Raw genomic sequence first — 23,003 nt, forward strand, 5'->3', positions numbered from 1 at the left:
TCAGCAAAAAGTACGAATTTTCTAAAAAAAAAAGTTGAATTTTCTGAAAATGTAAATTTGTAACCAAAATGTTTATTTTTAACCTAAACGGATAAACCAAAAACATGCTTAAATCATCAAAAAAATTAAGAAAGTAGTTCAATTTTAAACGAAAAAAAAAAATTAATTTTTTATCTATAGAATTTATTTTTTATCAAAGTATGTGATTTTTTTATTCAATAGTTCAAATTTCAACTGAAAAAGATAAATTTTTAAAATAAAATGGAAAATTAACATTTTCAGTTAAAAAATTTATTTTTAAGGAAAAAAAGACAGTATGCCTTTTAAACAAAATTGTAGAATTTTCAAAAAAAAAAAGATCAGTTTTTAATAAAATAGTTCAATTTGCTACTAAATTGTTGAATTTTTCACCAAAAAGTACGAATTTTCTATAAAAAAAGTTGAATTTTCTGAAAATGTAAATTTGTAACCAAAAAGTTTATTTTTAACCTAAACGGATCAACCAGAAAAGGCCTAAATCATCAAAAAAATAAAATTTTTAAGAAAGTAGTTCAATTTTAAACGAAAAAATGAATTTTCTATCTAGAGGATTCATTTTCTACCAAAAGAGGCGAATTTGTAAGGAAACATGTGATTTTTTAATCAAATAGTTCAAATGTTAACTGAAAAAGATACATTTTCAAGAGAAAGTGGAAAATTAAAATTTTCAGTTAAAAAAATTTATTTTTAAGCAAAAAACAGTATGAATTTTAAACAAAATTGTAGAATTAAAAAAAAAATAGATCAATTTTTAATAAAACGGTTCAATTTGCTACCAAATTTTTGAATTTTTCAGCAAAAAGTACGAATTTTCTACAAAAAAGTTGAATTTTCTGAAAATGTAAATTTTTAACCAAAAAGTTTATTTTCAACCGAAACGGATAAACCAAAAAAGGCCTGAATCATAAAAAAAAAATTTTTAAAGAAAGTAGTTCAATTTTAAAGGAAATAAATGAATTTTCTATCTAGAAGATTCATTTTCTACCAAATAGGCGAATTTTTAACAAAATATGTGATTTTTTAATCCAATAGTTCAAAATGCCAATTGAAAAACATACATTTTCAACAGAAAAATAAATTTTTAATAGAAAAGTAAATTTCTGAGATAAAAAAAATTTATTTTTAGAGAAAAAAACAAAAAAAATTTCAAATATTTTCATTTGCAAACAAAAAGACAATTTTTCAACAAAATAATTGAATTTTCTGCCAAAAGTATAATTTTTTAAGAAAATTTTAGAATTAAAAAAAAATTTTCAACGAAATAGTTCAATTTGCTACCAAAGTGTTGAATTTTTCAGAAAAAAATACGAATTTTCTACAAAAAAGTTGAATTTTCTGAAAATATAAATCTTTAACCAAAAAGTTTATTTTTAACCGAAATGGATAAACCAAAAAAAGTCCTAAATCATCAAAAAAAATTGTATCCAATAGTTCAAATGTCAACTGAAAAAGATAAATTTTCAGCAGAAAATGGAAAATTAACATTTTCAGTTAAAAAAATTTATTTTTAAGAAAAAAAAGCAGTATGCCTTTTAAACAAAATTGTAAAATTTTCAACAAAAAAAGATCAATTTTTAATAAAATAGTTCAATTTGCTACAAAATTGTTGAATTTTTCACCAAAACGGACGAATTTTCTACAAAAAAGTTGAATTTTCTGAAAATGTAAATCTGTAACCAAAATGTTTTTTTTTTTTTAACCGAAACGGATAAACCAGAAAAGGCCTAAATCATCAAAAAAATAAATTTCAAGAATCCATTTTCTAACAAAATAGGCGAATTTTTAACAAAATATGTGATTTTTTAATCCAGTAGTTCAAAATTCCAACTGAAAAAGATAAATTTTCAACAGAAAAGTAAATTCTTTAGATAAAAAAAATTATTTTTAGAGAAAAAAACAAAAAAAATTTCAAATATTTTCATTTGCAAACAAAAAGACAATTTTTCAACAAAATAATTGAATTTTCTGTCAAAAGTATGACTTCTTAAGAAAACTCTAGATTTAAAAAAATATATAAATTTTGAACGAAATAGTTCAATGTGCTACCAATTTTTTGAATTTTTCTGCAAAAAGTACGAATTTTTTATTAAAAAAAAAGTTGAATTTTCTGAAAATGTAAATTTGTAACCAAAAAGTTTTTTTTTAACCGAAACGGATAAACTAAAAAATGCCTAAATCATCAAAAAAAAAAAAAAAAAATTAAGAAAATGCCAACTGAAAAAGATAAATTTTCCACAGAAAAGTAAATTTCTGAGATAAAAAAATTTATTTTTAGAGAAAAAAACAAAAAAAATTCAAATATTTTCATTTGCAAACAAAAAGACAATTTTTCAACAAAATGATTGAATTTTCTGTGAAAAGTATGACTTTTTAAGAAAATTCTAGAATTAAAAAAAAAAAATTTACGAAATAGTTAAATTTGCTACCAAATTTTTGAATTTTTCAGCAAAAAGTACTAATTTTCTACAAAAAAGTTAATTTTTCTGAAAATGTAAATCTTTAACAAAAAATTTATTTTCAAATGAAACGGATAAAACAAAAAGGCCGAAATCATCAAAAAAATAAATTTTTAAGAAAGTAGTTCAATTTTAAACGAGAGAAAAAAATGAATTTTTCATCTAGAGAATTCATTTTCTATCAAAATATGTGATTTTTTTATCCAATAGTTCAAATGTCAACTGAAAAAGATAAATTTTCAGCAGAAAATGAAAAATTAAATTTTTCAGTTAAGAAAATTTATTTTTAAGAAAAAAAAACAGTACGACTTTTAAACAAAATTGTAAAATTTTCAACAAAAAAAATAGATCAATTTTTAATAAAATTGTTCAATTTGCTACTAAATTGTTGAATTTTTCACCAAAAAGTTCGAATTTTCTGAAAATGTAAATTTGTAACCAAAAAGTTTATTTTTAACCGAAACGGATAAACTAAAAAATGCCTAAATCATAAAAAAAAAAAATTAAGAAAATGCCAACTGAAAAAGATAAATTTTCAACAAAAAAGTAAATTTCTGAGATAAAAAAATTTATTTTTAGAGAAAAAAACAAAAAAAAAAATTCAAATATTTTCATTTGCAAACAAAAAGACAATTTTTCAACAAAATAATTAAATTTTCTGTCAAAAGTTTGCTACCATATTTTTGAATTTTTCAGCAAAAAGTACGATTTTTCTACAAAAAAGTTTATTTTTTTGAAAATGTAAATCTTTAACAAAAAAGTTTATTTTCAACTGAAACGGATAAAACAAAAAGGCCTAAATCATCAAAAAAATAAATTTTTAAGAAAGTAGTTCAATTTTAAACGAGAGAAAAAAATGAATTTTTTATCTAGAGAATTCATTTTCTATCAAAATATGTGATTTTTTTATCCAATAGTTCAAATGTCAACTGAAAAAGATAAATTTTCAGAAGAAAATGAAAAATTAAATTTTTCAGTTAAGAAAATTTATTTTTAAGAAAAAAAAACAGTACGACTTTTAAACAAAATTGTAAAATTTTCAACAAAAAAAATAGATCAATTTTTAATAAAATAGTTCAATTTGCTACTAAATTGTAGCATTTTCACCAAAAAGTTCGAATTTTCTGAAAATGTAAATTTGTAACCAAAAAGTTTATTTTTAACCGAAACGGATAAACCAAAAAATGCCTAAATCATAAAGAAAATGTAAGAAAGTAGTTCAATTTTGAACGAAAAAAATTAATTTTATTATCTAGAGGATTCATTTTCTACCAAAATAGGCCAATAGTTCAAAATGCCATCTAAAAAAGATAAATTTTCAACAGAAAAGTAAATTTCTGAGATAAAAAAATTTATTTTTTGTGAAAAAAAAACAAAACAAAAATCACATAGTCTCATTTACAAACAAAAAGACAATTTTTCAAAAAAGTAATTGAATTTTCTTCCAAGAAGTATGACTTTTGATAAAAATGTTAAAATTTAAAAAAAAATAGATCAATTTTTAACGAAATAGTTCAATTTGCTACCAAATTTTTGAATTTTTCAGCAAAAAGTAAGAATTTTGTGCAGAAAATTGAATTTTCTAAAAATGTAAATTTTTAAGGAAATAGTTCAACTTTAAACGAAAAAGATTAATTTTCTGTCTAGAGGATTCATTTTCTGCAAAAAGTTGAATTGACAACTGAAAAAGAAAAATTTTCAACAGAAAATGGAAAATTAAATCTTTCAGTTAAAAAATTTTATTTATAAAAAAAACAAGAAATAAATTTACACCGAGTTTCATTCACAAACAAAAATACGAATTTTTAACAAAGTAATTTAATTTTCTGACAAGAAGTATGACTTTTTAACAAAGTTGTAGAATTTTCAAAAAATTAATTTTTCACCAAAAAGTACGAAATTTTTAGAAAAAAAGTTAAATTTTCTGAGAATGTAAATTTGTTAACCAAAAAGTTTATTTTCAACCTAAACTGATGAACCAAAAAAGACTTAATCAAAAAAGGAATTTTTTTTCAACTTTAAACGTTATTTTTATACGTTATTTTTTAACCAAATAGTTTAATTGACAACATTTTCAACCAAAAAATTTGTTATTTAAGCAAAAAAATCAAATTATTTAATTTTCAAGCCAAAAGACGAATTTTTTAACAAAATAGTTGAATTTTTAGCCAATAATTATCAATTGTTAACCAAATATTAGAATTTTAAACAAAATACATCAATTGTCAACGAAATAGTTCAATTTTCTACCAAATAGTTAAATTTTATTAAAAAATTGTTGAATTTTTCAACAAAAAAGGCGAATTTTCTACAAAAAAGTTGAATTTTCTGAAAATGCCAATTGTTAACCAAAAAGACCTACTGTTGAGAAAAGGAATTTTTAAGAAAGTAGTTCAAGTTTAAACAAAAACGATGAAATTTATATCTAGAGGATTCATTTTCTACCAAGAAAAGGCGAATTTTTAACGAAATGTGTGATTTTTGAATCCAGAAGTTCAAACTAAAAAAGATCAATTTTCAACAGAGAATGGAAAATTAAATTTTTCAGTTAAAAAAATTTATTTAAAAAAAAGCACTGACTTTTAAACAAAGTTGTAAAATTTTCAAAAAAATATGCATTTTCTGAAAATGTAAATTTTTAACCAAAAAGTTTATTTCCAATCGAAACGGATAAACCAAAAAAGGATAAATCATCAAAAAAAAAAAAAAATTTGAAGAAAGTAGTTCAAGTTTGAACGAAAAAGATGAATTTTCTATTTATAGGATTCCTTTTCTACCAAAAAAGTTTAATTTTTAACAAAATAGTTGAATTTTTATCCAAGAATGATCAATTTTTAACCAAAATTATTGAAATTTCCATAAAAAAATACGAAAACATAAAATTGAAATGCAAATTTCTGAGTTGAAAAAATGTATTTTTTCTACGAAAAAAAAAAATAAACAAATTTTTACATAGTTTCATTTCCAAACAAAAAGACGAATTTTTAACAAAATTATTGATTTTTCTGCCAAAAGTATGACTTTTTAAGAAAATTTTAGAATTAAAAAAAAAAGATGAATTTTTAACTAAATAGTTCAATTTGCTACTAAACTGTTGAATTTGTAGCAAAAAGTACGATTTATCTACACAAAAGTGGAATTGTTGGAAAATTTTAATTTTTAACCAAAATAGTTGAATTGACAATAATTTTCAATCAAAAAAATTTATTAGTCAAGTACAAAAAATTCCAATCAAATTATTGAAATTTTAAGCCCAGACTTTTTAACGAAATTGTAGAATTCCTAACAAAACACATCAATTTCCAACCAAATACAAATTTAAATTTTCTACAAAAAAAGTTGATTTTTTTTACCATAAAGTGTATTATTATAATAGTTTTTTTTTTGTTAAACGAAAAAGTTTGATTCAAGTGAAACAAAACTGTCAATCAAATTGGTGAATTTTCAACAAAATAATTTCATTTTTAACCAGATATAAAATTTTTTAACAATAAGAGATTAGTTCTTAATCAACAATTAAATAGTAGACTTTTAGACCGAAAAGAACGAAGTTTTAATAATAAATAGTTGATTTTTTTAACTTAATAGATTAATTTTTAACCAAAAATTAGATAATCAAATTTTCATTCAAGCTTATTAGTTTTCCATTACAAAAAGACGAATTTTCTATAAAAAAAGTTTAGTTTTCTACCAAATTGCGAAATTTTCCAGTCAATATTACGAAATTTCTACAAAAAAGTTGCTTTTTCAATTTAAAAATGTGAATTTTAATTTAAAAAGTTTATTTTTAACCTAAACAGCTACATTTTTAATCACAGTGGGATTAAAAAAAAAGATGAAATGTCTACAGAAAAAAAGAATTTTTTAATCAAAAAGTTGAATGTTTAACAAATTAGATGAATTTTCAATCAAAAAATGGAAAAGTTTAATTTTATAGTGAAAAAATTTATTTTTACGAGGAACAAAAATTAAAAAATCTTAAATGTTTAACAAATTAGATGCATTTGTAGTAAAAAAAATTTCAGTCAAGTAGAAAAAATTCCAATCAAATTATGAAAATTTCAATTCACAAAAATGAATTTTCATCAAAAAAGGGAATTTTTAAGAAAGTAGTGTAATTGTCAACTGAAAAGGATCAATTTTCAACAGAAAATGGAAAAGTAAATTACTGAATTATTTATTTTTTAGGCCAAAAAGAAAAATTTTTAATAAAATAATTGAATTTTCAGCCAAGAAGTATGACTTTTTAACAAAATTGTAGAATTTTCAACAAAATATTTCAATTTTTAACCAAATAGTTCAATTTTCTACGAAATGTCTACGAAATTTTTAACCAAAGAGTTTATTGTTCAACGTAAACGAATAATCGAAAAAGACCTAATAAAAAAAAAGGAATTTTTAATCAAGGAGATGAATCTTAAATATAAACAGGAATTTTTATGAAAGTAGATCAACCAACAAAATGTTAATTAATTAGTTTTATACCAAAAAAATCGAATTTTTAACGAAATACGAGATTTTTTAACCCAATGGTTGAATTGACAACTGAAAAAGAACAATTTTTAACCAAAATTGGGTTAAAAATTCACTCAATTCGACGCAGTTCAATTAAATTTACCCTATATTACATTTTTCTTCGTATCGCTTGATTATTTTTTAAATTCTGCTTGATTTTTTATGAATTTCATCTAATTCTCATTTCTATTAAATTTATCTAAATTCACTCAATTTATTGTAATCAATAAATAAAAATTTGATTTTTAAAATCGATTTAATTCATTTGAATTCTTTTGAATATAACTTGAATTGTTTTGAAATCATTAGTAGGGTTTTACAGATTTTAAAAATTATTTTGGAATTCATCCTGAATTTTTTCCAATTCTTCGGAATTCTCTTGAATTCTTTTGTTAATTTACCTGAATCCTTCTAAATTTACTCAATTCTAGTTAATTCAGTATATTTTTAAAGTTTTTATTTAATTGATTTCATCAAAAATTTGATTTTCTTTTTAAATTTTCTTTGAATTTTTATGAATTTCATCGAATTATTCTTTTTTATCTTAAATTCCTGCAAATTCCCTCCAGTTTTACGGAATTTAATGTCTAAATGATTAACTTTAAACCCATTTAATTAAAAAAATCCTAATTAAGAAAAATAATTATTTAATGTTTAGCAATAATTTGAGTAATTTTAATAGATATTTAAAAGTTTTGAAAAAATTCAAAATTAATTAAAAATCTAATATGATGTCAAGTAATTTCAAAGAAGTGTATGAATTTTTTTTTTTAAACAAATTTTAAAATAAATACAATATTTCCTACAATTTGTAGAAAATCCTGCAAATTTTTTTTAAAATCCTTAAAAACTTTCAGGTTCTCTTTCGACAATTCTGGAAATCTCGTAAAATGTTTTTAAATATTCTGTTAAAATAATTTTTTTAAATGAAAAATCATTTTTAACTTTCCTAAAAATATTAAGAAAATGTTTTTATTTTTTTGAAGTCTTTCGCGATTCTTAAAAAGCTTCGAAATTTTTTGTTTGTAATATCCCAAAATCTACATTAAAAAAAAAAAATTAGGTTGTATTTCCACCGAAAATTCGGTACGAATAGTCGAATTTTCTCGACACACACACACTTCGTTTAAATTATTTTATATCATTTCAAGTTCTAAATTTATTTTGAATCTTTTTAAAATTCTAAAAATCTCTTAAAATTACTCTAATTTTTTCTAAAAATAAAAAGTGTTAAATTTTTATTTATAAATCCAAATTTGATCCAATTTTAAAACTATTTAAAATGAAAATAATTTAATTTCAAATTTAAGAACTTTCAAGATAAAAAAAATTGAAAATTTCAAATGTTTTCAGCGTAAAATAACTTAATAATATAATTTTACATTTATTTTAAGTTTATTAATTGATTCTTTAATTTCGAGTATTGAATACACATTTTTTGAATTTAAAATCTTATAAACTTCAATTTTAAAAGTTTAAAATTCAAGAGTTCCACTTTGAATGCGTTAATTTGTTGTTTATTTTTTATTACTTTAAATAGAAAAATGTTTAGAATAGAGTTCGAATTAGTTTGATCTGATTTAATTCAAGTGTATTCTCTACTTCTTGGACAAAGAAATTTATTATTCCGGATGTGAAGTAGAGTGTCTGGTATTGAAAGAGAAGAAAATCTTTAGAGAGAGAATGAGGTTCATGACAATAATGAGTAATGAGAGATGATCTTTATCGTATTTCAAGTCCAGTCTGTGTGGAGTGACGATTCAGTCCTTCAGTGACTTCCGAAAAGTTCCAAGGTTATAACATTTCATAGATATTTATTATTACGTTTGTATAAATAAACCTAATAGGCATTTGCTTTTGCATCTAGAATTAGCATTCTCTAATTTGCAGACCTCGTACTCACATCGCGATTTTATTATTAATTATAAAAAAATATGGAATATTTTTGAACTAAAAAAAAGAATAGTAATAGTTGATATTTTAATGAAGAGAATATTTTAATTTGAAATTTTAAAAACAGTTGAATTGAACCAAAAAAGACTAATTTCCAACGAAATATTTGAGTTTTCGAGAAAATCAGGTTATTTTAATCCAGTCAGATGTGAATTTTCAACAAAATGAATCGATTTTTAATTAAATAGTTTAATTTTCTACCCAATTGTTGAATTTATGATTTTTGTGATTCATTTTGTTCCCTCAAAATGTGAATTTTCACCCGAAGCAGAGTTATTTTCAACCAGAAAATTGCATTTTTAACATCGAAGAAAAAGAATTTTGACAGAAATAAAAGCACTTTTAAACCAAAAAGATCAGTTTTCCATACAAAATTTGTTGGCCGATTAAAAACAATTTCAAACAAATTATTTAATTTTCACGTCAAAAAGACGAATTCTTAACAAAATAGTTTAATTTTTAATCCAGAAGTAGCACGATCGAAATTTTAGACGTTTCAAGAAAATACATACAGACATTATGCATTTTTAACAACAACAAAATAACAAAAAAAGATGAATTTCTACAAAAAAAAAAGCATTTTTAAACCAAAAAATGAGTTCTTTATTAAAAAAGTGTGCATCGGATTTTTGAATTTTTAAGTCCAAAAGACGAATTTTCACCAAAATAGTTCAATTTTCAACCTAGAAGTATGATATTTTAATAAAATTGTAGAGTTTTAACAAAATACATCAATTTACAAACAAAAAGTTTAATTTTCTAGCAATTTGTTCGGTCTTTTAAACAAAGTTTAATTTTTTATCTGAAAATACTAATTTTCAACAAAAAAGTTAATTTTCGAAGAGAAAACGATTAATTTTTAACTAGTCAATTGCATTTTTAACCACAAAAAAAATTAATTGCTACAAAAATAAAAGCATTTTTAAACCAAAAAGATAGTTGAAAAATATAGTTGAATTTTTAACCCAAAAGTATGACTTTCTAACAAAATTTTAGAGTTTTCAAACAAAATCCATCAATTTTCAACCAATACTTGAATTTGATACCAAATTAGTGAATTTTATTGTTTTTAAAGTTGAGTTCCCTACCTGAAAATGTGATTTTTCAACAGAAAATTTAATTTTCAACCCAAACAGATTAATTCTTAACCAGACAATTGCATTTTTCAGCAAAAAAATATGAATTTTTGAGTGTTATAGAAAAAGTTGAATTTTTTATCTGAAAGTGTTAATTTTCAACAAAAAACTTAATTCTCAAGAGAAACATATTGATTTTTAACTAGACAATTGCATTTTTAACACAAAAAATATGAATTTAAACAGTAATAAAAGTACCTTTGAACCGAAAAGATTAATTTTTCGTAAAAAATTTGTTCGTCAAGCAAAAAAAAAATAAATTTATAAAATTGTTGAATTTTATTATTTTTAAAGTTATGTTTGCTAGCTGGAAATGTGACTTTTCAACAAAATCTTAATTTCCAACCGAAACAGTTTAATTTTTAACCAGATAATTGCATTTTTAATAAAAAAAGGTGGATTTCTACAAAAATTATCGCATTTTTAAACCAAAAAGTGAATTCTTCATTTTAAGAAATGCCCATCGAATCATTGAATTTTTCTGACCAATAGACGAATTTTTAACAAAATATTTAGATTTTTAACCTCAAACAAAAAATTTGATTTTCTAGCAATTTGTTCAGTCTTATAAAAAAAGTTTAATTATTTATCTGAAAGTACTAATTTTCAACAAAAAAGTTAATTTCCGAGACTAAACCATTAATTTTTAACTATACAATTGCATTTTTAACCACAGAAAAATATTAATTTGTACAAGAATAAAAGCATTTTTAAATCAAGAAGATGATTTCATAAAAAATGTGTTGGTCAAGCGAAAAGAATTTCCATTAAGTTGTTTAATTTTCAAGCGAAAAAGACGAATTTTTAACAATATAGTTGAATTTTTAACCCAGAAGTATGACTTTTTGACAAAATTTTAGAGTTTTCAATAAAATACATCATTTTTCACCCAAAAACTTTAATTTATTACCATATTGTTAAAGTTTTTAAAGTTGAATTTGCTACCTGAAAATGCGAATTTTCGACAAAAAACTTCATTTAAAAAAAATAGTTGAATTTTTAACTCAGAAGTATCACCTTTTAACAAAATTTTAGTTCAATAAAAAAATACATAAATTTCCAACCAAATAGTTTAATTTTCTACCAAATTAAAAATTTTTATTGTTTTTAAAGTTCAGTTTGCTACCTGAAAATGTGACTTTTCAACAAAAAAAAAAAATATTTCCAACCGAAACAGAATAATTTTTAACTAGACAATTGCATTTTTACTAACAAAAAAGATGAATTTCTACAAATATAAAAGCATTTTTAAACCAAAAAATTAATTTATCATAAAAAAATGTCCAATAAACTATTGAATTTTCAAGCCCAAAAGACAGTTTTCGAACAAAATAGTTGCATTTTTAACTTAGAAGTATGACTTTTTACCAAAACTGTAGAATATTTAACAAAATACATCAATTTTCAACCAAAAATTTGATTTTTTTACCGAATTGTTGAGTCTTATAAAAAAAAGTTGAATTTTTTATCTGAAGGTGTTAATTTTCAACAAAAAAATTAATTTTCCAGAGCAACATATTAATTTTTAACTAGACAATTGCATTTTTAACAAAAAAAAAAAAACATGAATTTTAAGTCCAAGAGACGAATTTTTAACAAAATATTAAAATTTTGAACCTGAAAGTAGGACTTTTTAACAAAATGATAGAGCTTTGAAAAAAATACATCAATTTTTTACCAAAAGTTTATTTTTGTAATAATTTGTTGTCTTTTAAAAAAATTTGAATTTGTTACCTGAAATTGTTAATTTTCGAGAAAAAGTTAATTTTCTAGAAAAACAGATTAATTTTTAACTAGGAAATTGCTTTTTTAACAAAGTGAAAAAGATAAATTTATACAAAAATAGAAACATTTATAAAACAAAAAGATCAATATTCAATAAACAAAATTTGTTAAGCATGTAAAAAAAACCCACAGAAATTATTGAATTTTTAATCCCAAAAGATGAATTTTCAACCAAATTTGTAGAAGTTTTAACCCAGCGGAATGACTTTTCAACCAAAATTGTAAAATTTCCATCAAAATACATCAATTTTCAACGAATAAGTTTAATTTTTTACCTAACTGTTGAATCTTCAAGTAGAAAATAGGAAATTTCTACAAAAAAGTTGAATTTCCAAACAGAAAATATGAATTTTTATTGAAAAAGTTAATTTTAAACCTGAACAAATTAATTTTTAATCCGCAGTTGCATTTTTAATAAAGAAAATTATATAATTTATCCAGAAACAGAAGAATTTTTCATCCAAAAACTTTAATATTTAACAGATTAGATGAATTTTCAGTCAAAAAAATTGTTAATCAACTTGAAAAAAGTTCAATCAAATTATGGAAATTTCAAGACAAAAGGACGAATTTTTAACAAAATAGTTGAATTTTCAGAGAAGTATGACTTTTTAAGAAAATTGTAGAATTCTCAACAAAATAATCAATTTTCAACCATATAGTTCAATTTTCTGCCAAATTTTTAACCAAACGAGAAGAAATTTCTACAGAAAGATAAGATGATCAAACTAAAAAAAAAACTTGTTAAATTTTTAACAGAATAATTTTATTTTGAACGAAATATTAAAAATTGTAATCATAAAAAATTAATTATTTACTGAAAATTTAATAGTAGGCTTTTGAACTGAAAAGAAACAAGTTTTAACCATAAATAGTTGATTTTTAAAATAACTAGATCAATTTTTCACGCAAAGAATTGAATTTTCAACCATAATTATGAACCTTCAACAACAAAAAATGTTAACTAAACAACAAAAAATTTTATTTTCTACAAAACGAGACGAATTTTTAACAAAATACATACATTTTTAACCGAATTAGTTAATTTTTTTACTTAACTGTTGAATTTTTTGCCGAAAATACGAATTTTCTACAAAAAGGTTGAATTTTCAAAAAAGAAGTATAAGGTTATTTTTAAATTGTTAAATTTTTAATAATATAATTCAATTTTGAAGCAAATAAAATGAAATTTGCGACTAAAAAAGATGATTTCTTACCCAAAAATTTATTAATAGACTTCAACCGAAAAGAATTAACTTTCAACCAAAAATAGTTGGATTTTATTATTTGGGTTTTATTAATTCAATTAGAATTTGAGTAGAAAAATCAGAAAAGTGGTAAAATTTTCACTGAGAATTTTACAAATTTTTAGTAAAAAAATTTGTCCAACTTTGATTTAAACTTTTTTTAAACATAATTAGTTATATCGTTATCTTTTTCAATTATGATATTATTCCGTTTCGAATGCCTATTTCGAAAATCTTTCGCTTTAAAAGTTTAAAATTTTTAGGCGTACGTTTTTACGCAACAAAATTTGAAACGCAGTTTTTAATTATTTTGTTTTTAATGATTCAAAACTAGAAGCGTTTAAAAATGAACATTTTGGATTAAAAATGTGGTTATTTTATCAACTGTAAACATTAATAAATAAATGAAGTCTTACATTCAACTGTACTTTCAGAAAAAAGTGTGTAATAATTGATTTAAGAAGACGATTTGGAATCAGTTCACAATTTCAGAATTTCCAGATTTAATGTTAAATATTAAACTGTTTACGAATTTCAATTCTGAATACATTTTAAATTTTTCTATTGCAAAAAAATTAATTTGTAAGTGATACTCTTCAATTTTGATGTATAAATAAAAAACATTCCCGTAAAACTCCTAGGAAAATTCAAAATGATCTTTTTTTTTGTAAAATTAATTTCAATAGTTCATTTAAATACCTTTAGAAAGATTTACAAAGTTGTAAAAAATGGATGGAAGATTTTAAGGGAATTTTTTTTATTTTGCAGGATTTTAAAAAAATTAGGAAAAACTCGAATCATTTTCAAGCATGTTTATAAGTTCTGAAAAATTTATGGCAAAAAAATTAATGTCTTTTAGCAGAAATTCCATCTTTTTGGGATAAAAATGCTGCAGTTTTTTTTTTTTCCTGTATGAAATAAAAATCTTTTTTGGTTGAAATAATTACTATTGCTGTTTTCTTTAAAAATGTGGGCCTTTTTTTAATTGAATCACTTGGTTGGAGTTCGATCCAATTTATTTAAAAAATCATCATTTAATTCAAAATTCATTTCTTCGCATGAAAATTCGTTTTTTCTTTTGGTTGAAAATTAATTTTTTAACTGAAAATTTTAATATTCCGATTAAAGATTAATTTGTTTAGTTGAAAAATCATCTCTGTATGTAAAAATTAAACTGTTTTGTTGAAAATTAATATCTTTAAATTAAAAGTTGAACTATTTAGTAAAAGTTGAACTACTTTGTGAAGAAATTATTTTTCTGTTTAAAGGTTAATCTCTTTCACTGAAAATTTAACTATTCTGTTAGTCTTTTTTTGTTAAAAATTAATTTAAAAATTTTTGAAATAATTTTTCCATTTTTGGTTCAAAATTGATATTTCCTAGTTGAAGTTTCATCTTTTTTGATTGAATTGAATCAATTTTAATTTCAAATCTTTGTAATTGAACTATATAAAAAAGCATTAAAAATTGCAAATAATAAAATTAAAGAATTTTAAATTGTAAATAGATTAAAATTGATGAATGTTCAATTGTAAGTTTTTAAAATGGAATATTGCATAAAAATCTTTCAAAAATTGTATATCTTACAAATGTAAAACATGAAAATTGCATAATTTGTAATTGGAAGATTTATATTTAAAAACTTGACTTTTTATATAAATATTATCAATATTTAAGAATGTTTCTTTATAAATCTTTAAAATTAAAAAGTTTTTAGTTATAAATCTTGAAAATTGAAAAATTTGTAATCCTATATTTTCAAAATTTAAGAATTTTAAATTGTAGCTCTTCAAAATTGCAGAACTTTAATTTTTTTTTTTAAATTGAAAACATTAATTTTTACAATTTAAAATGTTTGTAATTCTAATGAATTATATTCGAAATTTCTCCCATTTATAAGACATTTGCCAAGTTTTAGTGTGAAATTGTTTAAATTTTTTAAGATATTTTCTTCATGAATTTCGACCAATTTTTTTATTATAACTATCTTGTTAATAACATTTTTGCAGTATTTTGAAATTTTTTATAAATGTTTTTTCACTAGGTACTCAAAAGAATATTTTTAATTTGAATTTTTTAAAAAATAGTTGGGAAATCAAAAATTTTCTTTTCAAGTTTTTCATCCTTTTTTCGATTTTTCTGGAGAAGTGTTATTTAGTGAAAACAATTTTACACAACAGAAATTATTTCTTTCATAGAGATTTACTGAAGGTTTTGTTGAAATTTTCTTCCATACAAGAAATCGTTTGATATGTTTTTTCATCGACGTATTCTACTTTTATATAACGCAATTCTCATTACATTAATAAAGATCATATGCGACAAAAAACGTTGAGTCAGATCGTTTAATATACAGGATGTTCTCACAATTGGAAAATGAAGACCAAGGTGATAAAGGGAAGTAAGAAGAAACTTTGGTCTCATTTATTTAAACAATTTCTAACAAAAATTTCAAAAATTTAAATTTAAAAAGTCTAAAATTGAAAAATTAGATATGATTTTCATTATTATTAAATTTATGAACTGATTGTTCAAAATGGGATTTATTTATTTTTTAAATTAATATTTAATTAATACATTTTAGCTAGTTTTTTCAACGCATTAAAATAGAGGAATTTATGAAAAAGACATCTAAATAATTTTTCCTTCACTTTTTTTTTCATTGCGTGTAAATCTACTGTAAAAATGTTCTGTTCTGTATCTGTCTTATTAACATAGATAGTTCAACGAGCGTGAATACCACTAGATTCATTACCATAAGATTCCAGGTGAAGTGATTGCTGTGGCAAGATTTTTCCTGCGCTTACAAAATTTAAAGCATTTAATTTCATTTTACGTTTAAAGGATATGAAAATTTAATTTCCCTTTCTGTTGTTTTATGCCGTAAACTAATTTTTTAACAAACTAATTACATTATAAACTTTTTTCTTGTACTATTTTAAACAATCAAATAATTAAAAGGGTTTAAATGAATAATTTCATAGCTAAAGCGTTTAAAATCAAATCATGTTTATTGAAAATATGAAAGTTTTGAAAATATTAAATAACTTTATAATATTTAATTATATTTAATTTCAAATTAAAAAAGATTTAGAATTGTCCATTTGATTTAATCATATAATAAATTTTTAAAATATATGAATTTTTAACCAGGTTTTCAAATTTTTAACTAAAAAAGATCAGTGTTAAACGAAAAATCGAATAGTTAAATTTTCATGTAAAAAGATTAATTTTCAGTAAAAAGAAAATGAATTTCATATTTCATATTTTTTTCGTTTCTAAAAATGTTTAAACTAAATAGTTGATTTTTTAAAATTTGTATTGAGGAGAAATAATATTCAATGAAAAAACGAATGTTTTAGAAAACAGTTTAATTTTCTAAGATATAGTTAAATTTTATTCAAAATTGTTTAAGTTTTCGAGCCGAAAATATGAATATCCTACAAAATAGTTGAATTTTCAACCAAAAAGGTTTAATTTTCAACTAAAATTATAAATCTTAAAACAAAAAAGTAATTTTGCAAAAAAGAACAAATAATATTTTTCGTCCAGAAAGAAAAAAAATTTCAATTCAATTGTTGAATCAGCAAACTAAAGGGATACATTTTGAACAAAGCAGTTGAATTTTCAACTAAATTATTAAATTTTTAACCTAATTATAACGTTTAAAACTAAAAAAATGGTTGAACTTTCAATCAAACCTTCAAATTGGTAAGTCAAAAATACGAATTTTGTAGAAGACAGTTGAATTTTCAACCAAAAAAAACTTTAATTTTTGACCGAATATGATAACTAACAAAATAGTTGATTTTTCAAATAAAATGTCTGAATTTTTAATCAAAAAATTATTTTTCTGCAAAAAGTTACATTTTTAACCAAATATTTCTTACAAAAAAAAGATTAATTTTGTATAAAAAAAAGACTAATGTTCATAAAAATAGTTTAATTTTTTATCAATATTGATGACTAACAAAATAGTTGAATTTTAAACTGAATATCCGATTTTTCAACCAAAAACTTGAATTGTGAACTAAGAAGTAATTTTCATTTTTGAAAAATGAATTTTTAATGAGCTGAATTCAATCAAAGAAGACAAAATCCTAACAAAATTAATTGTATTTGGGACAAAGAATTTTATTTTTAAACGAGAAAAATGATTTTTTCTGCCAGAAGAGATAAAATTTTTATCCAAAAAGACGAATGTTCAACAAAACAGTTGAATTTTCTACCAGAAACGATGATTCTAACAAAATAGAGATGGTTTTAACAAAATAGTTGAGTTTTCAACAAAATAATTAAATTTTCAACCAAATATTTGAATTTTCTAACAAAATTCGAATTAAAAAAAATGAATATCCAACGAAAAATATGAATTTTCAACAGAGAAGATAAATTTAAAAAAAAATAAAAAAAAATATATATTAATTATGTTTGATAATTAATAATAATAAAACCAATCAATAATTAAAAGCTGAAAACGATGATTTAACCAAATAGTTTAGTTTTTAACAAATAATTAAATTTTCAACCAAATATCTGAATTTTTAAACTAAAAAGACTAATTTTTAAACAAAATTCAAATTACAAAAATATATGAATATTCAACAAAAAAGATGAATTTTCAACAGAGAAGATAAGTGAAAAAACATTAAACTAAAAATCCAATTATAATAATTATGTTTAATTAATAATAATTACATTAATAATAATAATAATAATAATAATTAAACCAATTAATAATTAAAAACCGAAAACGATGATTTTAACAAAATAGTTGAGTTTTCAACAAAATAATTAAATTTTAAAACAAATATCTTAATTTTCTAACAAAATTAGAATTAAAAAAAAATGAATATTCAACAAAAAATATGAATTTTCAGAAAAGAAGTTTAATTTTAAACTTATGAAATTTTCATTAAATAATAATGAAGTAGTTAAATTTACAGATGAAAAAATTTAAAAAAAAAACGAATTTTCAACAAAATAATTCAGTTTTGCAATCAGACACTTTTTGTCGGAAATTGATCTTTTTAGTTTCAAAATTCAACTATTGTGTTCCAAATTCAATTATTTTTTTGAAAATTCAAATATTTTTTTAAAAAGTTATCTTTTATAATCGAAAAGACAATTTTTTTCTTTAAAATTAATTAATAAATTTGAAAGTTTTGAATTTTTATCTGAAATACTGATTTATTCCGTTTATAAAAGATTCTATCTTAAAAGTATTACAAGATTGAAATTATTCGGGTATTTAAAAACTAATGGGACGACTGAAAAATCCCGAAAAATAAAACTCCCGACACTGTAAAATTCCCGAATTAGAAAATTCGCGAATAATAAAATTCCCGAAAAATAAAAATACCGATATGGAAAATTCCCAAATAATAAAATACACGAATAATAAAATTACCGAAAAATGAAAATACCAAATTGGCAAATTTGCCGAAAAATAAAATTCACCAATAATAAAATTGCCGAAAAATACAAATACCGAATTGGAAAATTCCCGGATAATAAAATTTTCGAATAGTAAAATTTGAGAATTATAAAATTCCCGAATTGCAGAATTCCCGAATAATAAAATTCTCGACAGTTTATAATATTACCGATTTGGAAAATTCCCGAATATTAAAATTGCTGACAGTTTATAATATTACCGTATTGGAAAATTCCCGAATAATAAAATTCGCGACAGAAAATTGCCGATTTATAAAATATCCTAATTGGAAAATTCCCGAATTTTAACAATTAAAATTTTTTATAAATATATTTTATTGATTACAAATACAGCAATAAGACATTATTTTCAAAAATTATTTTTAACATTTAAAATTTCCAAGCCTATTTCTTGAATTTAAAATAGCAATAATTTTTGTATCGCCTTATTTTTGAAAACGTGCTATTTTTAAATCATAACATAAGCTTCGAAATTTTAAATGTTAAAAATAATTTTTGAAATTAATAATTTATTGTTGTATTTGTAATCAATAAAATATATTTATAAAAAATTCTAATTGTTAAAATTCGGGAATTTTACAATTCAGATATTTTATAAATCGGCAATTTTCTGTCGGAAATTTTGTTATTCGGGAATTTTCCAATTCGGTAATATTATAAACTGCCGTAAATTTTATTATTCGGGAATATTCCAATTCGGGAATTTTATAATTCTGAAATTTTATTATTCGAGAATTTTATTATTCAGGAATTTTCCAATTTGGTATTTTTATTTTTCGGCAATTTTATTATTGGCGAATTTTATTTTTCGGCAAATTTGCCAATTTGGTATTTTTATTTTTCGGTAATTTTATTATTCTTGTATTTTATTATTTTGGAATTTTCCATATCGGTATTTATATTTTTCGGCAATTTTATTCTTCGCGAATTTTCTAATTCGGGAATTTCACTGTGTCGGGAATTTTATTTTTCGGGATTTTTCAGTCGTCCCATACTAATGATAAAAGAAAATGAAACATTAGTCCCTTACCTAATCTGTTACGTAATCTAATTACGGGCCCTTAGTTTTTCAAAAATTATCAGGTTTTCCCGGAGTTTCTGGAATCACCTTATCTGTATCAACTCTGTAATTTAAAAAAAGTAAATGTTTATTTAATCACTCTAGAATGTTTTTGTAAAAATGTAGGTAGTAATTATGATACATATTTGTTTAAACAATAAATGCCTTAAAGTCTCTTAAATGCACTATAAATGCCGAGCTTAAAATGTCGAGCGAATTCTCGAGCGTATTTTCCACAACATAAATTCTTGGGCATTTAAGAACTCTAGCTGATATTATATAATTTTAAATTATTATAGCTTGAAATTGTAATTTAAAGTTATAAATGTAATTTTAAATTGCAGTTTTTAGTTATAATTTAAAATTATATTATATAATAAGTAATATTTGTAATCCTGATTGCAGCCGGAATTGGTAAAAGAGTACCAGCATGTTATCTATCAGAACATCATCAAAGGAATGAAGGTCTTGGTCGATGCTCGTGATAAATTAAACATCCCTTGGGAAAATCCGAAAAATTACGACATCGGATATCAGTTGCTCAAATTTGAAAATACCATGATTCTGGATGCCAGATTATTTCTCCACTATGTACCATCTTTACAGAGTCTTTGGAAGGATGGTTCTATCAGACGAGCGTTTGATAGGCGGAGAGAATTCCAACTGGTAATCACAATTTTCTTTTTTATTATCTCCAATTGTTTTTTCCTGGCGGCAACAATTTTCACAAGAAACTACAACATTTCTGCAATTATAATTTTCCCTCAAAACATGCGCTTAAACAAAAAATCTACCAAATTTAACAAGAAATAATTTTCTTTCAAAGTTTCTTCAATTCAAAATTTTCTTTGACTTTTTCTTCATATTTTTTTACTTTGCGGTATAAATTTACAGGATTTTATATTATTTTTATTTCGGGCGTTTCGCGTCATAAAAACACTTTTAATTTTATGTAAATTATTCTAGGAAATTATCAATGTTTACAAAAAAAAAGACGAGATTTCATCACAGTTGAAATGTTGGAAAACTTTACTTAAAATTATGGTGTAAATATTGAATTTTTATCAATTATTCTCAGTTTTAAATACTATTTAAATATTTTTTCAATTTAAATTATTTCATTTTTAACTCTTGAAAATTATTTTTAATTAAAGAAATTTTTTAAAAATAATTAGCAATATTTCATTTTTCATTTGAAATTTGCAAGTATAAATAAAATATTAAAAACTGAATTATTTGAAATAGAAAGCCTTGAATCGTTAATATTTAATTACAATTGAACAATTTAAAATTTCGTAAAAAATTTATGTTTTTTCAAGTGATATTCAAAAGTTTTGGCAAGATCATAACTTAATTTAAAACTGGAAAAGGTTTAAAAAATGAAGAGCTGAATTTTGAAGATTTCGAAGTAAAATTTTTAAACTTTTTAAACATCGTTAAAGATTTAAAGAAAATTTTCAAAATTCTAAAGTTTTCTGGGATAATTTTTAATGATTTGTATTCAAAAAAGTTAATTTAAACTGAATATTTGAAAAGATTTGCAAAATATTTATTTATAAATGACAATTGAACAATTATTAATTTGGAAAAAATCGAGCTATTTTAAGATGTATTAAATTCTTTTTATTCTATTAAAATTCTTTTAAATTATTAAAATAAATTAATCTTCAAAATCCTTATAAAACGTTTTAACTTATTTACATCTGTTGAAATTCATTGAAACATTTAAAACAATTAGTCTTTAAAATCCTTGGAAATCGCTTTACCTTTTCGAAATCTATGGAAATTCCTTGTAATATTAAAAAAATATAAATGTAATCTTTAAAATCTTTGGAAACTGCTTTAACTTTTATAAATCTATCAAAAATTCTTGGAATATTAAAAAATCTAATTTTAAAAATCCTCGGAAATCGCTTTAACTTTTTTAAGTCTGTTAAAATTCTTTGGAATATTAAAAAAATGTAATCTTTAAAATCCTCGGAAATTGCATTAATTTTTTAAATCTATTGAAAAATCTTGGAATATTACAAAATTTAATCTTTAAAATCCTCGGAAATTGCATTAATTTTTTGTAATCTGTTAAAATTCTTTTGAAATATTAAAAAAAAATTAATCTTCAAAATCCTTATAAAACGCTTCAACTTTTTTTACATCTGTTGAAATTCATTAAAACATTTAAAGAAATTAGTCTGCAAAATCCTTGGAAATCGCTTTAACTTTTCGAAATCTATGGAAATCCCGTGGAATACTTTTGAAAAATCTTATAAATCATTGGAAAACGCTTTACCTTTTTGAAATCTATTGAAATTCCTTGTAAGATTAAAAAAATGTAAATTTTATCTTTAAAATCCTTGAAAACTGTTTTAACTTTTAGAAATCTATTAAAAATTCTTGGAATATTAAAAAAATGTAATTTTAAAAATCCTCGGAAATCGCTTTAACTTTTTTAAATCTGTTAAAATTCCATGGAATATTAAGAAAAGTAATCTTTAAAATCCTTGGAAATTACTTTCACTTTTTGAAATATATTAAAAATTCTTGGAATAATAAAAAGGATGTAATTTTTAAAATCCTCGGAAATCGCTTTACCTTTTCGAAATGTATTTAAATTCCTTGGAAGATTAAAAAAACGTAAATTTAATTTTCAAAATCCTTGGAAATCGCTTTACCTTGTCGAAATCTACTTAAATTCCTTGTAACATTTAAAAAAAAATTTAATCTTAAAAATTCTTGGAATATTAAAACAGAATTTCATTTTAAAAATCCTCAGAAATCGCTTTAACTTTTTTAAATTTGTTAAAAATCCATGGAATATTAAAAAAAACAATCTTCAAAATCCTTGGAAATTACTTTCACTTTTTGAAATCTATTGAAAATTCTTGGAATAATAAAAAAATATGTAATTTTTAAAATCCTCGGAAATCGGTTTACCTTTTCGAAATGTGTTAAAATTCCTTTGAAGATTAAAAAAATGTAAATTTAATCCTCAAAATCCTTGGAAATCGTTTGAACTTTTCGAAATCTATGGAAACCTTGGAATATTAAAAAAAATTAAGCTTCAAAATCCTTGGAAATCGCTTTACCTTTTCGAAATCTATTTAAATACCTTGTAATTTAAAAAAATTTAATCTTAAAAATTCTCGGAATATTAAAACAGAGTTTTATTTTAAAAATCCTCAGAAATCGCTTTAACTTTCTTAAATTTGTTAAAATTCCATGGAATATTAAAAAAAAGTAATCTTTAAAATCCTTCGAAATTACTCTCACTTTTTGAAATCTATTGAAAATTCTTGGAATAATAAAAAAATATGTAATTTCTAAAATCCTCGGAAATCGCTTTACCTTTTCGAAATCT

At 21.7% G+C, this 23,003-nt stretch overlaps 1 protein-coding gene across 1 annotated transcript in view; it reads left to right on the plus strand.

The window, feature by feature from the left end:
• The window catches only part of LOC117178833 (guanine nucleotide-binding protein subunit alpha homolog), a 40,796-nt gene that overhangs the window by 2,009 nt on the left and 15,784 nt on the right, over window positions 1-23,003 (plus strand). The window contains exon 2 of the mRNA XM_033370333.1: window positions 20,054-20,314. Within this exon, the coding sequence (XP_033226224.1) occupies window positions 20,054-20,314 (261 nt within the window). The remainder of the gene's footprint in view (window positions 1-20,053; window positions 20,315-23,003) is intronic.

The sequence above is a fragment of the Belonocnema kinseyi genome, chromosome 8 (assembly GCF_010883055.1).
Source record: "Belonocnema kinseyi isolate 2016_QV_RU_SX_M_011 chromosome 8, B_treatae_v1, whole genome shotgun sequence".
NCBI lineage: Eukaryota > Metazoa > Arthropoda > Insecta > Hymenoptera > Cynipidae > Belonocnema > Belonocnema kinseyi.